Here is a 16848-nt window from a genome sequence, read left to right as displayed (position 1 = left end):
TAAAGACGATATCTAATTTTTATCTTTTTCTCACATGGCTATCTATTTGTACTGATATGACACTGTTTTAATAATAATGTCTATAATTCATTTTAAATTCTATAGGGATAGAATTTCTGCTATAATTTGCTCTGATTTTTAAGGTATTTATTACTGGATATTTGTGCTTGTTTAGCCATTCATAAAAACATTAGAACAGAAATTTTGAAATATGATTCCTTAATATTTCCTGATAAAATATATATTACATTCACTCTGATACATATGAACTAGACTAGATAATGCTTAAGACATTCCCAGACCTGATAATAGTGGGAATGCAGCCTTTTTGAGAAATAATATCCACGCACAGCTAGAAGTATTAAAGTGACTCCAGGAATTGTCATTTCCAAATGACAAAATTAATTTTCATGACCTCTCACACTAATAGCCACAGAGGTATTATAATGAAAAGGGCACTAGATTTGGAGTGAACAGTAAGTTCCTGTCTTAAATCAATCATTTTAGTCATTTCTAGACTATTTTCTTGATTTTCTGTGTCATTATCCACACAACAGGTGTAAGCATCCTTGCCCAATGCTTATTACCCCTTTTATCAAAAAGCTTATCCACCTGTATCTCCCAACAAAGACACGGTGCTCTAGTGACACACAACACAAATACATGTGAAGGCAAGTTACCCATGGTCACTTGCAGTAACAAAGCAGAAAGGCCTTTTCTAAGGTGAGTAAAGATGATCCTCTCAGCTTTGTAGTATTTTTATGTGTGGGTTTTTTTAATAGAATTTGAAGAAATAAATGTTTTGCAGATCAAAATCCTATGGAATCCGTCCAAAAATTAACTTTTCTGGCATCATCAAGGGATTTGAGCTAACCAATACACAATATATTAACATCACAGCCACTTATAAAAACCTCATGCAAATGTATGCTATTTTAGACGTGTTATAGGCTCTGCTCCTATTGTTCATTGGGATTGAAAACACCTTTTGAGGTTGGTTCAGTGGGATGGAACTTTTGTGTCTATGAATTTCCAGAAGGCATCCTTCACGTCTTTATTCCTCAGGCTGTAGATCAGAGGGTTCAGCATGGGGTTGACCACTGTGTAAAAGACAGAGGCCACTTTGACTGTTTGCCGAGAGTTTTTGGAGTTGGGCACACAGTAGAGGGAAAGGATGGTCCCATGGAAGATGGTGATGGCCGTCAGGTGGGAGGCACAGGTGGAGAAGGCTTTGCGACGCCCGCTGGCAGAACGGATATTCAGTACAGTCACAAAAATAAAAGCATAGGAAGCGAGGATAATCAGTAGCGTGCTCACCTCATTGAAGGTAGCAAAACCAAAGAGCAGCAGGTGGGGAATGTGTGTATCAGAGCTCGAGACGGCAATGAGAGCGGTATATTCACAGAAAAAGTGGTTGATTACATTATATCCAAAAAAATTAAGTTGCAGAGCATAGCAAAGGAGTACCAAAGGGCCAAACATGCCCCAGAGATATGACCCAGCCACCAGCAAGGCACAGAGCCTTAGTGACATGGCCACTGAATAGAGTAGAGGATTGCAGATGGCCACAAAGCGGTCATAGGCCATCACTGCCAACAAAAAGGACTCAGTCACCACAGCAGTGCAGGATAGGAAGTACTGCAACATGCAGCTAGCATAGAAGATACTTTTATCAGCCATGACCAAGTTCTCAAGCAGCTTGGGAGTAACGATGGAAGAGTAACAAAAATCAACAAACGAAAGGTGACTAAGGAAAAAGTACATGGGGGTGTGAAACTTGGGGTTAATCTTGATGATTATTATCATTCCGAGGTTGCCTACCACGGTGATGATGTACATGAGCAGAAACACGAGGAAGAGGGGGATCTGAAGCTCTGGGTAATCTGTGAAACCCAAGAGGACAAAGATTGTCTCCACACTCCTATTTCTTGCAGCCATCACTGCGGTACATTTGAAGGGCGGGGTGGGGGAAGAGAGTTGTTTCCGTCAAAGAAATGTATGGCAGTAAGCAACAAACATATCATGAATTTCTACAGTAGACCAAAGAAAATGATAAAAAAGAGTTTTGGGTCCTAGTTTATTCCATACAGAACATGTCTCATGCAGATTGTTGCTACAGGTATAACAAACCACGCTGAGTCTCTAAAACATCTTTACAGTTCCATTGCAATTTGTGTTTTCATAAGAAATGCTTATCAAATCCACACTGACTAGTAGCATAATATGCACACAGCTGATAAAAATGTTTGCACATAGGTAAATGCATAGTGAGTCTGTGGGGGGGGAAATGTGAAATGTTTGCCTCAAAAAAGAACATATAATGCAACTGTATTCTGCCTATACACATAAATCAACTAAAATCTTTAAGAGAATATGTTTCTATTCTAAGGATAAAGTAAATATTAGAGAAATCTAGGAAAAATGTATCAATCCCAACTTAGCACCTTTTGTTTAGAAAAGGCGACTTCTTTCATTGAACGCCTTAGCTACTGAGGAGTTGAGGAGAACGATGGCTCCTTTTGACCTCTGAGTATAGTATACACTTTATTAGGGTTTATAGCCTAAGAGTTAGCTTCTACTACAGCCCAGACATTGTATAGATACATCTCTTAAGGGTCTCAAGATTTACCATGTAGAGTTCTCTCAGAACTAGTTAATACTCTTTCTTGTGAAAGTTTATATACCAATAGAAAGTGCATATAAGGAGGATATGAGTATATATCTATTTCCAGGTAGAAAGTTTACTCTGTTCTTTGTGAAAAGGTTGTCAACGGACTTGAAGCCAAATATTTCCACAAGTGTTAACTTCTTTCTTTAATGTAATTAGACTCAGAATTGGATAGCATTTACAGTGAATTACTATCAAAAGAAAACCCTATCATCACATTCGGAAAATATGTTCACTGTTTCATAGAAACCTGAATAAACTTACCTGCTACAGAGGAACAGGCCACCACCCTCCTGTTCTCATAAGCGGAGTGTAACGGAGGCATCAAGGCCCTTACATCTAACTTGTAGCCCCAGGGACTCAAACCCTGGAGAATCCCTAGCAACTTATTTCTCACAAGCATCAAAACAGGTAATTAAGGCAAATGCCAAGTCCCTTGTGTCATTTTTAATGACTAGAATTTCTTTGAAATTACACAGAAAAACTGCTGCTTGAAATGGACTATCAGCCTTTGTTTGCACGCAACCAAGCGCCCTCTAGAATTAATAAAGCTAAGGTATATCCATAGTTCTCAAATTCTGCCTCCTCTACACCAAAATTCAGTAGGCCTCTTTTGATTTGGTGGACAGCATACACCCATTTTAGGCAAATTACTCCAACCCATTTACAAAGTTACTCAAAATATCGTCCATTTTTTGTGAATCCCAAAACAAGTCCAGTCTGCCATGCCAGCTTCTGTGTTATTTTGAACAAATGACCTGATTATATGATTGTCCTTGAAGTGTATTCCCAGATAAGGATCGTGCAGAACTTTGGAAAGCCCCTGTAGTGAATTGCAGATTAGACCTTTAGAATTTTAAAACAAAGCAGCAACTTCCACAGCAGATAACTATTCACCTTTTGAGAAACAGCTTTCTGACTTTTTAATGGACCCTAATAGGGACTAAATGTGTGACCATAGGCTACCACGTTCCTATGCGACCTACACTTCTTCAGCTGAGCGTTGTCTAGCCCACCAACCCATAACATTAGGCATACACAGCAGTCGATATAGCATTCTTGTTCCTGAAGACACAAGTAATTTACATGAGAAAGTGGTTCAGGTGCCTATGATCCATGCTATTGTTGCTTTGTCCTTCAAAGACTGAATTTATAATGTATCCTCATGAGGAATTTTTTATGACAACCTGAATATGGAAGAAAGCATTGGGGCCTCATTTTTAGATGATTCTACAAAAATGGACAGCTGTGACACTATAGTCCTGTCCTAGGGTGTCGCTGAAAGACAGTGGTGAAGAACAACTCACCTAGTATTCAGAAATTCAAACAGTGTGCCTGGACTATTGGACTAGACTTTCACACCTCAGTTATGGGACAAGCTCTGTTGGCAATACTTTAGAGCAGTGGTTCTCAACCTTGGCTGCACATTAGAATCACCTGGGAATCTTTTTAAAATCCTGATTTCTGGGCCTCATCCTCTGGAAATTGTGTTTCTTTGTTACTAATGTTGTGGCCCCACCCCATAACAAAGAAACAGAATTTCAGGAGGATGAGGCCCAGAAATCAGGATTTTAAAAAGATTCCCAGGTGATTCTAATGTGCAGCCAAGGTTGAGAACCACTGCTTTACAGGAATGGAATAAAGGCCTCCAGAATGTGTTATATGCTCTAAATCTGCAACCAGTATACAACTGCTATTTCTCCTGTAATTTATGGGACCCGGAATTTATGGGTGAGGGGTGGAAATGGGAGTGGCTCTTCTACCTGTTAATCCATTATGACCCACCAGCTGGATCCCTGCTTCCCATAAGGGGAACCATGAGCTGTAGTAGTTTAGAGGAGTGATACTTCCACTAGGGAGCACAGGAATTGATCCAGCAAGCTGGAATTGTGACTTTTTTTAGCAAGAAAATGTGTTGGGAGTGAGGTTAAATAGATTCTGGAGCAGAGGCACCAAGATGCCTTATAGCTTCTATTTCCGGTCTCTCCAAACACTGTTCAGAGGTTGCTACATAAGGCAGCCAGGGTAACCTACTAACGCAGTGGTTCTCAACCTGTGGGTCGCACACCCTTTGGGGGTCGAACGACCCTTTCACAGTGGTCGCCTAAGACCATTGGAAAACACATATATAATTACATATTGTTTTTGTAATTAATCACTATCCTTTAATTATGTTCAATTTGTAACAATGAAAATACATCCTGCATATCAGATATTTACATTATGATTCATAACAGTAGCAAAATGACAGTTATGAGGTAGCAACGAAAATAATTATGGTTAGGGGTCACCACAACATGAGGAACTGTATTAAAGGGTCGCGGCATTAGGAAGGTTGAGAACCACTGGACTAGCAGATAAGAGACTTCATGGGAGAATACTGAGGCACCCCAGCCAACAGCCAGCACCATGTCACCTAACAAAACAGTGGCATCATTATGGACATTTAGACCCAAAAGCTCCCAAATGATTGCAGCCATTTAATGAGGCCAGGTGTAGCACTGGGGCAGAAGGATGGAGCACAGCTTCTGGGACACGACAACTGTGTAAGGCAGAGACTTACAAAAGCCAGGAAGTGGCTATAAACCAGCACTGTTAAAATGATTTTTTCTTTTTCTTTCTTCTTCTTCTTCTTCTTTTTTTTTTTTTGAATTGCATGTGGTTTAGGTCAGGAGGTAAGAGCAAACAGAAGAATGCATCTTTTGTGCACTCTATATCCCCTTAAACGAGCCTGGATATTATGATAAAGTTATGTGGGAACCCTGGTTTAAAACTGAAGAAAATTACAAATAAAATATGTGTTTACTTTATGTTTTACAATTGGCAACTAGCTCACACATATAAGATGAGGTTTTGTGGTATGTCTTTTTTTAAATTTTGTTTTATTGCTTAAAGTATTACAAAGAGTAGTGCATATGTCTCCTTTTTCCCCCCTTGACCTTCCCCCGGCCTTCCCTACTTGTGGTATATCTTTATAGTATAAAATGAAGTCAGAAAGTTTTATTCAAGATCAACACACCAGGTTAAGGCCAGCAGATGAATAATCAACGTAGAGAACATTTCAATCAAAACAGTTGCAATAATGCTGTACCTGTCTGGCAGATATGCCATGCAGGTAAAATGTGTAATTACTTAAAAGTTAACCTTTAAAAACAAATCAAAATTATGCAAACTATTTCTGAAACATATTGTGATAGCCTCTGTGTTAACAAATAGAATTACAAAATCAAGTTTAACACATCAGATTGCAAGATTAATAACTACAGATTTCTCATTTTTGGTAATCCTTCTAGAAATTTCTATGAAATCAACATTTTTACTTGTTATGCAGAGTCATCAAGTTTAACACCACTTCCTACACTATAATAAAAGTACATTAGGCTCTGCGGAGAGACCCAAGAAGTTTACCATATCTGAGAGATTGTGTCTCTAGGCTCTCATTGCTAATCTATATTCACACTCATAGCTATAACATTTCAGAATTCCTCTATAACCCCAACATTCCCATTGCTTAAATGGAATTAAAGAATGATTTAAAAAATAACTCACCATGCCAACTTAGAGTCAAGAAATTTGGATTTTATGGTCTCATATTTACTGTTAAGTAAATTTCCTAGAGTTGCTACAGTAAATTGCGCCAAAGTTGGTTGTGTAAAACAATGGAAAGTTTCTCACACTTCTGGAGACCAGAAGCCTGAAATCAAGGTGCTGGCAGGGTATGCACCCTTTGAAGATGCTAGGAGAGAATCCTTTGCATCATCCAGATTCTGGTGGTTCCTGGAGTGCCTTAGCTGGTAGCAGCAAAATGCCAATCTCTGCCTCCATTGTCTCTAAGCCTTCTTCCCTGTGTGTCTCCTTGGGTTCTTTTCTCTATAAGAACATGCTCATTTGGATTTGGGGCCACCCTATTCCAGTATAATCTCATCTCAATCTTTACCTTAACTACATCTTCAAAGAGCCTATTCTCAAATAGTGTCACATTCTGAGCTTCTGGATGGACATGGATATTTTGGGGAACATTATCCAACCTACAACACTGTTACTTCACTTATAACTCACACTGAAATGAATAGAAATCAAATTATCACATAAGTAGTGAGATTTAAAATTCTGGTGAATTGACTAAGTAATTTAAACCATCATCTCTACTAGAAGCACTGAACAATTCTCAATATAGTAAATCAAATTCCTCTTGGAAATATAAATCTTCAACAAAATTGTATTGAGCGATAAATTAATTTCCTGACACTCTCCTTTACAACTTTGTTTCTGAAGCTGTATATCAGAGGGTTCAGCATGGGAATTACCACTGTATAAAATACAGAACCTACTTTGATTATGAGCCTTGAGTTTTTGGAGTTGGGTACACAATAAAGGAACAGGAAAGTCCCGTGGAAAATGGTGATGGTAGTAAGGTGGGAGGCGCAAGTGGAGAAGGCTTTTTGGCGCCCACTAGCTAAAGGCATTTTTATGACAGTGACAACAATGAAAACATAAGTAGTGAGAATGATTACCAGGCTGCTCACCTCATTTAATATGGCTATGGCAAAGCAAAGCACTTGGCTAATGTAGGGATCAGAGCAGGAGACAGAAACAATGGCAGAGTGCTCACAGAAAAAATTATTTATGATGTTAGACCCACAGAAGGATAATGCCTGGAGAAAATAGGTGAGTGGCAGGGAAAATACTATTCCCAGGGTGTAGGGTCCAGCTACTAGTGATGCACAGAGCTTTGGGGACATGACTACCGTGTAGAGCAGAGGGCTACACACGGCCACAAATCGGTCATAGGCCATCACTGCCAACATGAATGTTTCTGCCACTGCAAATAGACAAGCCAAGAAGAATTGCATGATGCATCCTGGGAAAGAGATGGTTCTCTCTTCCACAACCAAGTTCTCCAAAAGCTTGGGTGTAATTGTAGTGGAATAACAGAAATCTACAAAGGACAAGTGGCTGAGAAAAAAGTACATGGGGGTGTGGAGCTGGGGACTGGTCCTGATGATCATGATCATGCCCAGGTTTCCCAGCACAGTGACCATGTAGACGATCAGGAATACCAGGAACAGGGGCACCTGGAGATCTGGAAAATCTGAGAAGCCCAAGAGAGTGAATGTGGCTCCGGCACTCCGATTTCCTTCAGTTAACAACATGGTTGTTACTGGAGAACATCTGAAATAATGATAAAAATAACAACAATGATAATAATGGCAGTACATTTATTTAACAGTTACCATGTGGCAGGGAAAAACATTAAGCTCTATTAACTTCTTTGTTGTCCTTATTGTGAAAGTATTACAGATGTTCCCTCTTTTTCATTATTATGCTGAGCGAAATAAGCCAGCCAGAGAAAGATAAATATCACATGATCTCACTTGTATGTGGAATCTAAAGAACAAAATAAGCGATATTAACTTTCATCTCCAAACAGCATTGGAGGTGATAATAGTTCTATTTGCATGTGCAGCCTATGAAGAGATGGTTCTGTCTCCCACAGACCATGAGTTGAACCATAATGTTCAACCTGAGGATCACAAGAAAGGTGGCATCTGTGAGTCACCACAAGAATTTCCAAGCTTTGAAAAAATAATGGATATTGAAGGAAGATAATCCTGTATATCTTCAAGCTCTTGATTAATCCATCCTGAAGCTATAATAATTGGCTTAGTGTTCTACAAACAATGTGGCAACCTGATAAAATAATGAAGTTACAGCTTTGACATGTTGTTCCCTCACACATCTGTTTTCTTTCCTACGTAAGTGTTTTTCTCACTGTCATTGATGCTGTCCACATACTGATCTAGATTCCTTATTAACTTTTAAATGGCTATTATTTTTATTTTATAATTTTATTAGGCATATCAGAGCATTAAATGCTCTTAGGATCTCTGAATTGGAAAGCAACTTAAAATGTATTTTGCTCAAGCTTTTCATATTCTCTAGAGCAGTGGTCGGCAAACTCATTAGTCAACAGAGCCAAATATCAACAGTACAACGATTGAAATTTCTTTTGAGAGCCAAATTTTTTAAACTTAAACTATATAGGTAGGTACACTGTTATTAACTTAATTAGGGTACTCCTAAGGATTAGGAAGAGCCACACTCAAGGGGCCAAAGAGCTGCATGTGGCTCGTGAGATGCAGTTTGCCGACCACGGCTCTAGAGGAAGCTAGAGAATGTGGTAATAGTTACCAATGGTTACATAATCACCTTCAAAATTTCCTGCCACTCTCAGTATTGTAGATAGGTTTTGATTAAAGTTACATATGTTATTATCTTGTTTGGAGTCATGCAATCTTTGTTATATTTGTATATGTGATTTTGAGAAAGCAAAAGCAACTTGTACTCACAACAGTTCATAACTGCAGAAATATCCTTAATCATTTAATGATTTTTTTTCTTTTTCTTTTGCAGTTTATTTTGGGTTCCCTTCCTTTGGAACTAAAGATTCATGATAAATCACACATTATCTCATTTAATCCTGCAACAAGTTTTTGTCTGTTTTCTTTTTAAATATATTTTTATTGTTGATAGTATTACAGATATCTCCCATTCACCTCCCCCTCCCTTTACCATTAACTAATAGTATGCACATGTCTGAAATGTTCAGGTTAATATAAGACAATTAGTATGAATCTCATAAACAAAGATGCCGTTTTAATTTTGCCTGACCAGATCAAGGTAAAAAGAAACTATTATACCCTTCATAGCTAAATGCCCCTTGTGACATTCCAAACATGTATTTCCTACATGAGGAAAAGGGAATTAGCAGGCACAAGGAGTTAATGACAGATCAGCATGATTTAAAACGCATGGTTTTGAAAACGTATATTTAAATTCAGTTGCAGGCTTTGTCATGTACTGTGTGATCTTCGGTGAATTACTGGAATTGTCTAAGCCTCAATTTCTTTATCAATAATATTGACATGGCAATAGATATTTCATAGGTGTGTAAAAATTAAATTAGGAAATGATATTAATATACTGAGCACAAAATCTGGTAATCATGGAATCCAGGAGATGCAGATTTCTCTACCCTCACCTCTTTTTATCCTTAGTACTATGACTAATTGGTATTATTTTTAAACCCTGATATTATTATTTTAATCTAAGAAACAGATCAAGGATGAAAGTGGGCAGCAATGAATATCTAGGTACAATCTGGAATGTCTAAGTCTAGCTCAGCTCTTTCCTGGATCTCCCCTTGGCCCTATTTGTCTTAATTCACCAATTACTCTGCTTCCACACGTTGTCTCTGTTTTCCCCTTTGCTTTCTCGTTATTATCTGACTCTTTTTTGTCCTCTGTTTACAACCGCAGGTTGGTGCCTTTGGGAGGCTTAGCGAACTGCAATCATTCTCGGGTGAATTATGGTAGCCGGGTACCAGCCAGCTTCCCTGCTGCGGGACTGCACTGTGAGAGCATCAATTTCTTCTTCCCTTGATTACAGTGATTATCATAACAGGCTTTGCTCTGAAAACTTTGATTTCTTCCTAGTAGCTAATTTATCAAATCTAAATTCTTCTGCTCAGTTTTACCCAAAGCCTTATCCTAGCTATCCCCCAGTAGTCAACCTTCTTTATTCATGCCAGATAAATGAGAGAGAACACAAGATAGAGCACGGAGCCTGAAACCAACTCACCTGAAGATTCTGTATTTTGCTATTAATAGTCTCCAAGGAAGTTCCCACTCAGAATTCAAAATTATTTTAAATCTAAAGAAGTTGGTAAATATGGAAGAAGTTTACAATAAATTTTAATTGTTGCAATGGCAACATTTTTCTTTCTTAATGTCCAGAAAAACAGAGAGAGAGAGAGATTGAAATTGATTTGGAAACTGAATCTGACTCCCAGAACTTATGTAGGGCTTATGTATACTTCCATGACCTTGGGGATTTTGACCCTAGAGAATCTTTAATGAATTATTTCTTTTTATATCACAAACTCACAAATTAGATTGAATGCTCTCCTGTATGTATTTTTTATAAGAATGCAATTTCTTCTAAATCACTGGAGATGATGCTTCATTAAGCCTACATTATAAATTTCTTTTAAAATGTAATTATATAAAATATACAAATTGATGTAGAAAATATGGTGACTAAAGTAAACTGCAAATGGAAAAATAAATAAGCTAAAATGCAACTATTCAGAGATCATTTCTGTTAACATTTGCTGTGTGATTTTTCTATCTTTCTATGCATAATGTGTTTGTGTTTGTGTGTGTGTGTGTGTGTGTGTGTGTGTATGTGTGTGAGCACGCACGTGCATGCGTGCATTGACATGCATAAATATTATAACTTTTATTATGCCTTTTTCATTTCACATAAAATAATCATTATTGTTCTTGGAAACATTGATTTATTTTTTTGAAACTAATGTGTTATCTTCCATATATGAGCAATCTACCCTTTCAACCTTATATTAATCTAACTAAATAATATAATCTCTTTGTGCCTATACCATCTTAAAAATGAAAAATATATTTTAGAAGCATGTTTAGCTCTCTAAAGCCACTGGGTACCAACCAATCCATTGGTCTCACTATGCCCAAATACCACCCAATTAGATTCATGTAAGTTTTCCCTGGGCCCTTAACAACCAACTCACCATTGCCACACTCTCTACAGGAATCCAACACAACAGAAGCTATTTTCTTACTTCATTTTTATTGTTGACACTGTTACAGATATCCACATCCCCCCTTTGCCCACCTCCACCCAACCCCCACTCCCCCTTCTCTCTAGCCATCACCACATTATTGTCTGTGTTTATGGTTTATGCATATATGTTCTTTGGCTAATTCTGTCACCTTCTTTCATCAAGCCCCCTCCCCCACCTGATTCCTCTCTCCTCTGAGATCAACAGAGGCTATTGATCATGGGGAATAGAATTATTTATTGTAATGGCATGGCCGTGCTCCAGAATCCTAGTGGGTCTGCATTGTTACTCCCCCCATAGGATTGGCTTGAGTCCACACTGCATCTGTTCCTCATCACTGACACCTCTACACCCTGGACCAGCTCTGGACCCAATTTCTGCACCAGAGTGACTCAAAGCTAGCAACTTTCTATGTTACCTGGTATATGAGCTTTCTATGCTACCTGACAAATTACCATCTACTCAGTGGCTTAAACTAACACACATATTTTATATCACACTTTCCGTAGGGCAGCAATCTGGGCACCACTTGGCTGGGCTTTCTGGAATCCATAGAGAGTGATTAGGGTACAAATTAGGTGTCAGCCAGAGCTGTAGCTTCATAAGAAAATTAGCTAGAGAAAGCAGAACACTATTTTATTTAATTCTGTTTACCAGTCAGCAGAGGAGGGTGTGCACAGCCTATGTGGGGCAAGGGTGTACTTCAAGTGCTCAGCTTGGGTGATAAGGGAGACTGTGCTACTGGATCCTATAGAACTACTACATTAGGCTACTCTACCAAGCCTGGGAGACATAGAAGCTCTACCTAATACATACAAACAAACACAGGGAGGCTGCCAACGTGAGGAGACAAAGAAACATGTCTCAAATGAAAGAAGAGAATAAAACTCCAGAAAAAATAACTAAACAAAATTGAGACATGCAATCTTCTAATTGCAGAATGCAAAACACTGGTCATAAGGATGCTCAATGAATTTAGTGAGAATCTCAACAGTATTAAAAAAAAGAACCAGCCAGAAATGAAGGATACACTAACTGAAATAAATGAGAATTTACAGGGAATCAACAGCAGACTAGATGTAGTCAAACCAAATCAGTGATTTTGAATATAAGGAAGCAAAAAACACCCAATCAGAACAGGAAAAAGAAAAAAAATAATCCCCCCCCAAAATAAGGCTAAGGTTAAAAGCATCTGGGATAATATCAAGTGTACCAATATTTCCATCATGAGAATGCCAGAAGGAGAATAGAGGGAGCAAGAAATTTAAAACATATTTGAAAAAAATAAAGACAGAAAACTTCCCTAACCTGGTGAAGAAAATAGACATACAAGTCCAGGAAGCACAGAGTCTCACTCAAGATGAACCCAAAGAGGCCCACACCAAGCCAAGACACATCATAATAAAAATGCAAAGGTTAAAGACAGAGAATCTCAAAAGCAGCAAGAGAAAAGCAGTTAGTAATCTACAAAGGAGTTTCCATAAGACTGTCAGCTGATTCATCAACAGAAACTTTGCAGGCCAGAAAGGATTGGCAAGGAATATCAAAAGTGATGAAAAGCAAATGCCTATAAGCAAGATTACTCTACCCAAAGGGTGTTCTTTAAGAGGAAGAAGAAAAATATATATCAAAAATATGAACAATAAAATGGCAACAAATACATATATATCAATAATTGAATCTAAAAAAAATAAACAAACAAGCAGAACAGAAACAGACTCATAGATACAGAGAACATTTTGGTGGTGGCCAGATGAGTGGGAGGTTGAGGAGATGGATGAAAAGGTGAAGGGATGAAGAAGTCTAAATTAGTTGTTACAGAATAGTCATGGGGATGTAAAGTACACCATAGGGAATATAGTCAATAATATTCTAATAACTATGTATTGTGTCAGATGAATGCAAGATTTATCAGGATGATCACTTAGTAAGTTATATAATGTTTAATCAGTGGATTGTATACCAAAAACTAATATAATAATGTATATCAATTGTATTTTAAAAATAAAAATGATTTTAAAACAAATAAAATATTGACACATTAATCTAATCAAATAATAGGAAATTCTATTATATGACATTTAAATTTGTTTTCTCAGAAAAAAATTGGTTTGATATTAGAAAATTCAAAAAAATGTAAGTTGTTACATTAAAATGTTTAAGAGTTAAAATGAAGAAAAAGTAGCTTAGTTTAACACTCACCAAAAAAAATACAAATAAAAAACATAACTTTGCTAATCTGGGGAAAGGGGTTCTATAAAGACATAGCAAACAACATTTTAAATATAAAATATTCAATGCTTTTCTTGTGACATCAGGAAGTCAAGGATGCACAGTTTTACTATTTGTTCAACGTTACACTGAAGTTCCTAGCACTGAAGTTAACCAAAGCAAAAAGAAAACGTAAAAGAGATAATATTGAAAAAACAATATATTTATTCAGAGATTATATAATATGCATGTTGAACATCCAAAATAATCTATAAATAAATTATAAAATTACTACATTGTAGGCTATGATGCTCACATCACCTTGAAAATCCCACACTTCACATGGCTTAAATTGAACTGAAAATTGACCTGGACAATCACTTGGTCATGTATACTATCACAGAAAACTTTATACCCCAATTTTTTAATCAAAAACTTAGTTTTAAGTAATCAGAGCTTTCATCCCTAATATAATTTGTAATTTTAAAGTTGTTTTACTAAATATTAGGGTAGACAGATATTGGACTATCAATTGCAAGCTTACCATAGATTCATGTACTGATTTACTAATGAATAACTCTTACCAATACTCTCAAAATGAAATAATTAATATTCTAGCTTTACATTTATCACAAGACAATGTAGTGTTGAATAACTTCATGACTGACTCCTTCACATCTTTGTTCCTGAGGCTGTAGATCAGTGGATTCAGCATGGGGATGACCACTGTGTAAAAGACAGAGGCCACCTTGACCATGAGCCATGAGTTCCTGGAGTTAGGAACACAGTAGAGAAAAAGAATGGTCCCATGGAAGATGATGATGGCGGTCAGGTGGGAGGCACATGTGGAGAAGGCTTTGTGGCGCCCCCCAGTTGAAGGCATCTTCATGACTGTGATAAAAATGAAAACATATGAAGTAAGAATGATCATCAGGCTGCTTATTTCATTGAATGTGGCAGAGACTAAAATGATCTTCTGGCTAATGTAGGGGTCAGAACAAGACATAGAGACAATGGCAGCATGCTCACAGACAAAGTTATTTATGATATTATTTCCTCTGAAAGATAATTCCAATAGAAAGTAGGTAAAGGTCAGGGAACAGGCTATCCCCCAAGAATATGATGCACCCACTAAGAGGGAGCAAAGCTTCTGAGACATGACTACCGTGTAGAGCAGAGGGTTACACACTGCCACAAATCGGTCATAGGCCATCACGGCCAACATGAATGTTTCTGTCACCACAAATACGCAGGCAAAGAAGAACTGCATGATGCATCCTGTGAAGGAGATGGTTCTGTCTTCCACAACCAAGTTTTCTAATAGTTTGGGTGTAACCACTGTAGAGTAACAGAAATCCACAAAAGACAAATGGCTGAGAAAGTAGTACATAGGGGTGTGGAGTTTGGGATTGATCTTGATAACCATGATCATACCCAGGTTCCCCAGCACAGTGACTGTGTAGATGGCTAAGAATAACAAGAACAGGGGCACTTGGAGTTCTGGATATTCTGAGAAACCCAAAAGGATGAAAGTCACGTCAGCACTCTGGTTTTCTTGGTTCCTGTGGACAGAACAGGAAAGTTGACTCAGAGAAATGAGAAGCAACATTTGGATAAGGCAGGTTAAAATGAGCCAATGTGGAGAGACATAGTGAATATACAAAATGTTTTGGAAAATACTTGCTTTCACTTGCTATATTATTTCAGAAGCTAGATTTGACTAATATCACAATTCTAGAGTGAATATGACATTTGTGCAGGTGAAGTGATAAAAGAAGGTAGTTGAGAGAGGAAGAACAAAAATAGAGTTCTCTGTTATATTTTAAATGCTCAGACTCGGTATCCTCAGAGACAATTAGCATCGTGAGAAGGACCAGTCTAGCTTTTTAACTGAATATGAGTTTAGTTAAAATGCTTGTCTTGGAGGAAACACATATCATAAGTTTCTATAATTTCTTCCATGCTTAACCAATTTAACAAGGAGGAGTTAGAACTCAAAAGGAAATTAATGATGTAACAAAATGATCGTTACAATTTTTCTTTTTTTCTCTCTATTGTTGCTAGAGTTATTTCTAAATCTCCCTTTGGGATAAAAGCTTATATTAATACTAAAGAAGTTAGATTTGCCTATTAAATCAGGACCACTCTGTTAACTCACAATGCACTGAGACATATCTTGAGTCCTACAAAACAAGTTCTCAGTAAAATCCCATGGGACCTAATCTTCCTGAAGTAGCATAAAATAAGGACATTTAGGGGGGAAAGAGATTCAATGGATTTTTTAAAATGTCTTATGCTCTTCCAAAATGCTTCAACCGCCTTTTTCTGTCATTATAAGCAATTATTCTCAACGCCATTTCCTGACTGCTCACTAAAACATAACATGGCACTAGACATAAAAGGAAAGTCATTCCATGTAGAATTCTGCAAAATTCTAGGTCTTGTTATGAGCTGAAATTAAACACTCCATAGTGTTCACTCAGTTTTCATGCCTTTCTCCTCCATGATCACAGGCAGCACTGAAAGGTTTCCCACATATATAACCATATCATTCACATCTCCTTGTACCTTGTCTTCTTTAATTGTTTCTTTAAATTCCTTTTATTTAATACTTGTGGTTTGATCTTCCATCACATTTATTATGATTTCCTGAATGTATTTTTCAACTTCACATAAAACTCATTGAATGTGAATCCATAACTGACCACATTTTTGCTCACTTTTTCCAAAATCTATATTTATTCTCTATGGCTGTTGTAACCATTTCTGAGCATCCCAGGGTTAACAAGGAAATAGTCATCATCAAAGATGAACATACCAAAGTGTTCTTCTATAGATGATTGGATAAAGACGTGCTACGTATATACAATGGAATACTACTCAGCCATAAGAAAAGATGAAATACTGCCATTTTCAAAAATATGGATGGATCCTGACAATATCATGCTAAGCGAAATAAGTCAGGAAAAGTTAAGAACCATATGATTTCACTCATATGTGGGATATAAAACTGAAAACAACAAATGAACAAACAAGAAAAATAAATAAAAACTCAAGAACACAGAAAAAAGGGATTGAGGGGTAATAAAGGGTAAAGGGAATTAAATAAATGGTGATAGAATATTTGACTTTGGGTGGTGGGCACACAGTGAAATATACATATGATGTTTCATAGAATTGCTTACTTGAAACCTATAAAATTTTATTAACCAATGTCACCCCAATAAATTTAAAGAAAGATAAATATAATTTCTGATATATATTCATCTCATTCCTACGCACATATCTTTTCCACATGGGTAGCTTTTCA

General features: G+C 37.2%; 3 protein-coding genes across 3 annotated transcripts; all 3 read right to left on the bottom strand.

Annotated features, from left to right (window-relative positions):
* Positions 1–999: 999 nt before the first annotated feature.
* On the bottom strand, positions 1000–1938 carry OR5D14 (olfactory receptor family 5 subfamily D member 14). The gene has a single exon (XM_070426508.1). It carries the CDS (start codon positions 1936–1938, stop codon positions 1000–1002), a length of 939 nt encoding a protein of 312 aa, XP_070282609.1.
* A 4938-nt stretch (positions 1939–6876) lies between these two features.
* LOC139017693 (olfactory receptor 5D13-like) lies at positions 6877–7821 on the bottom strand. The gene has a single exon (XM_070426296.1). It carries the CDS (start codon positions 7819–7821, stop codon positions 6877–6879), a length of 945 nt encoding a protein of 314 aa, XP_070282397.1.
* A 6309-nt stretch (positions 7822–14130) lies between these two features.
* On the bottom strand, positions 14131–16483 carry LOC139017692 (olfactory receptor family 5 subfamily D member 3 pseudogene). The gene is made up of 2 exons (XM_070426294.1): positions 16476–16483; positions 14131–15100 (listed from the first exon to the last, which is right to left on the bottom strand). The coding sequence occupies exons 1-2, from the start codon at positions 16481–16483 to the stop codon at positions 14131–14133; spliced, it is 978 nt and encodes a 325-aa protein (XP_070282395.1).
* Positions 16484–16848: the final 365 nt, after the last annotated feature.

Source organism: Myotis yumanensis, unplaced genomic scaffold (genome assembly GCF_028538775.1).
Source record: "Myotis yumanensis isolate MYYU_CA2020_CCGP unplaced genomic scaffold, mMyoYum1.0.hap1 SCAF_10, whole genome shotgun sequence".
Lineage (NCBI taxonomy): Eukaryota > Metazoa > Chordata > Mammalia > Chiroptera > Vespertilionidae > Myotis > Myotis yumanensis.
This window is presented reverse-complemented; position numbering and strand designations above follow the sequence as displayed.

Bases quoted from the DNA above. Each gene is read 5' to 3' on its own strand.
- LOC139017693 (XM_070426296.1), bottom strand. From the start codon at position 7,821: ATGTTGTTAACTGAAGGAAATCGGAGTGCCGGAGCCACATTCACTCTC.
- OR5D14 (XM_070426508.1), bottom strand. From the start codon at position 1,938: ATGGCTGCAAGAAATAGGAGTGTGGAGACAATCTTTGTCCTCTTGGGT.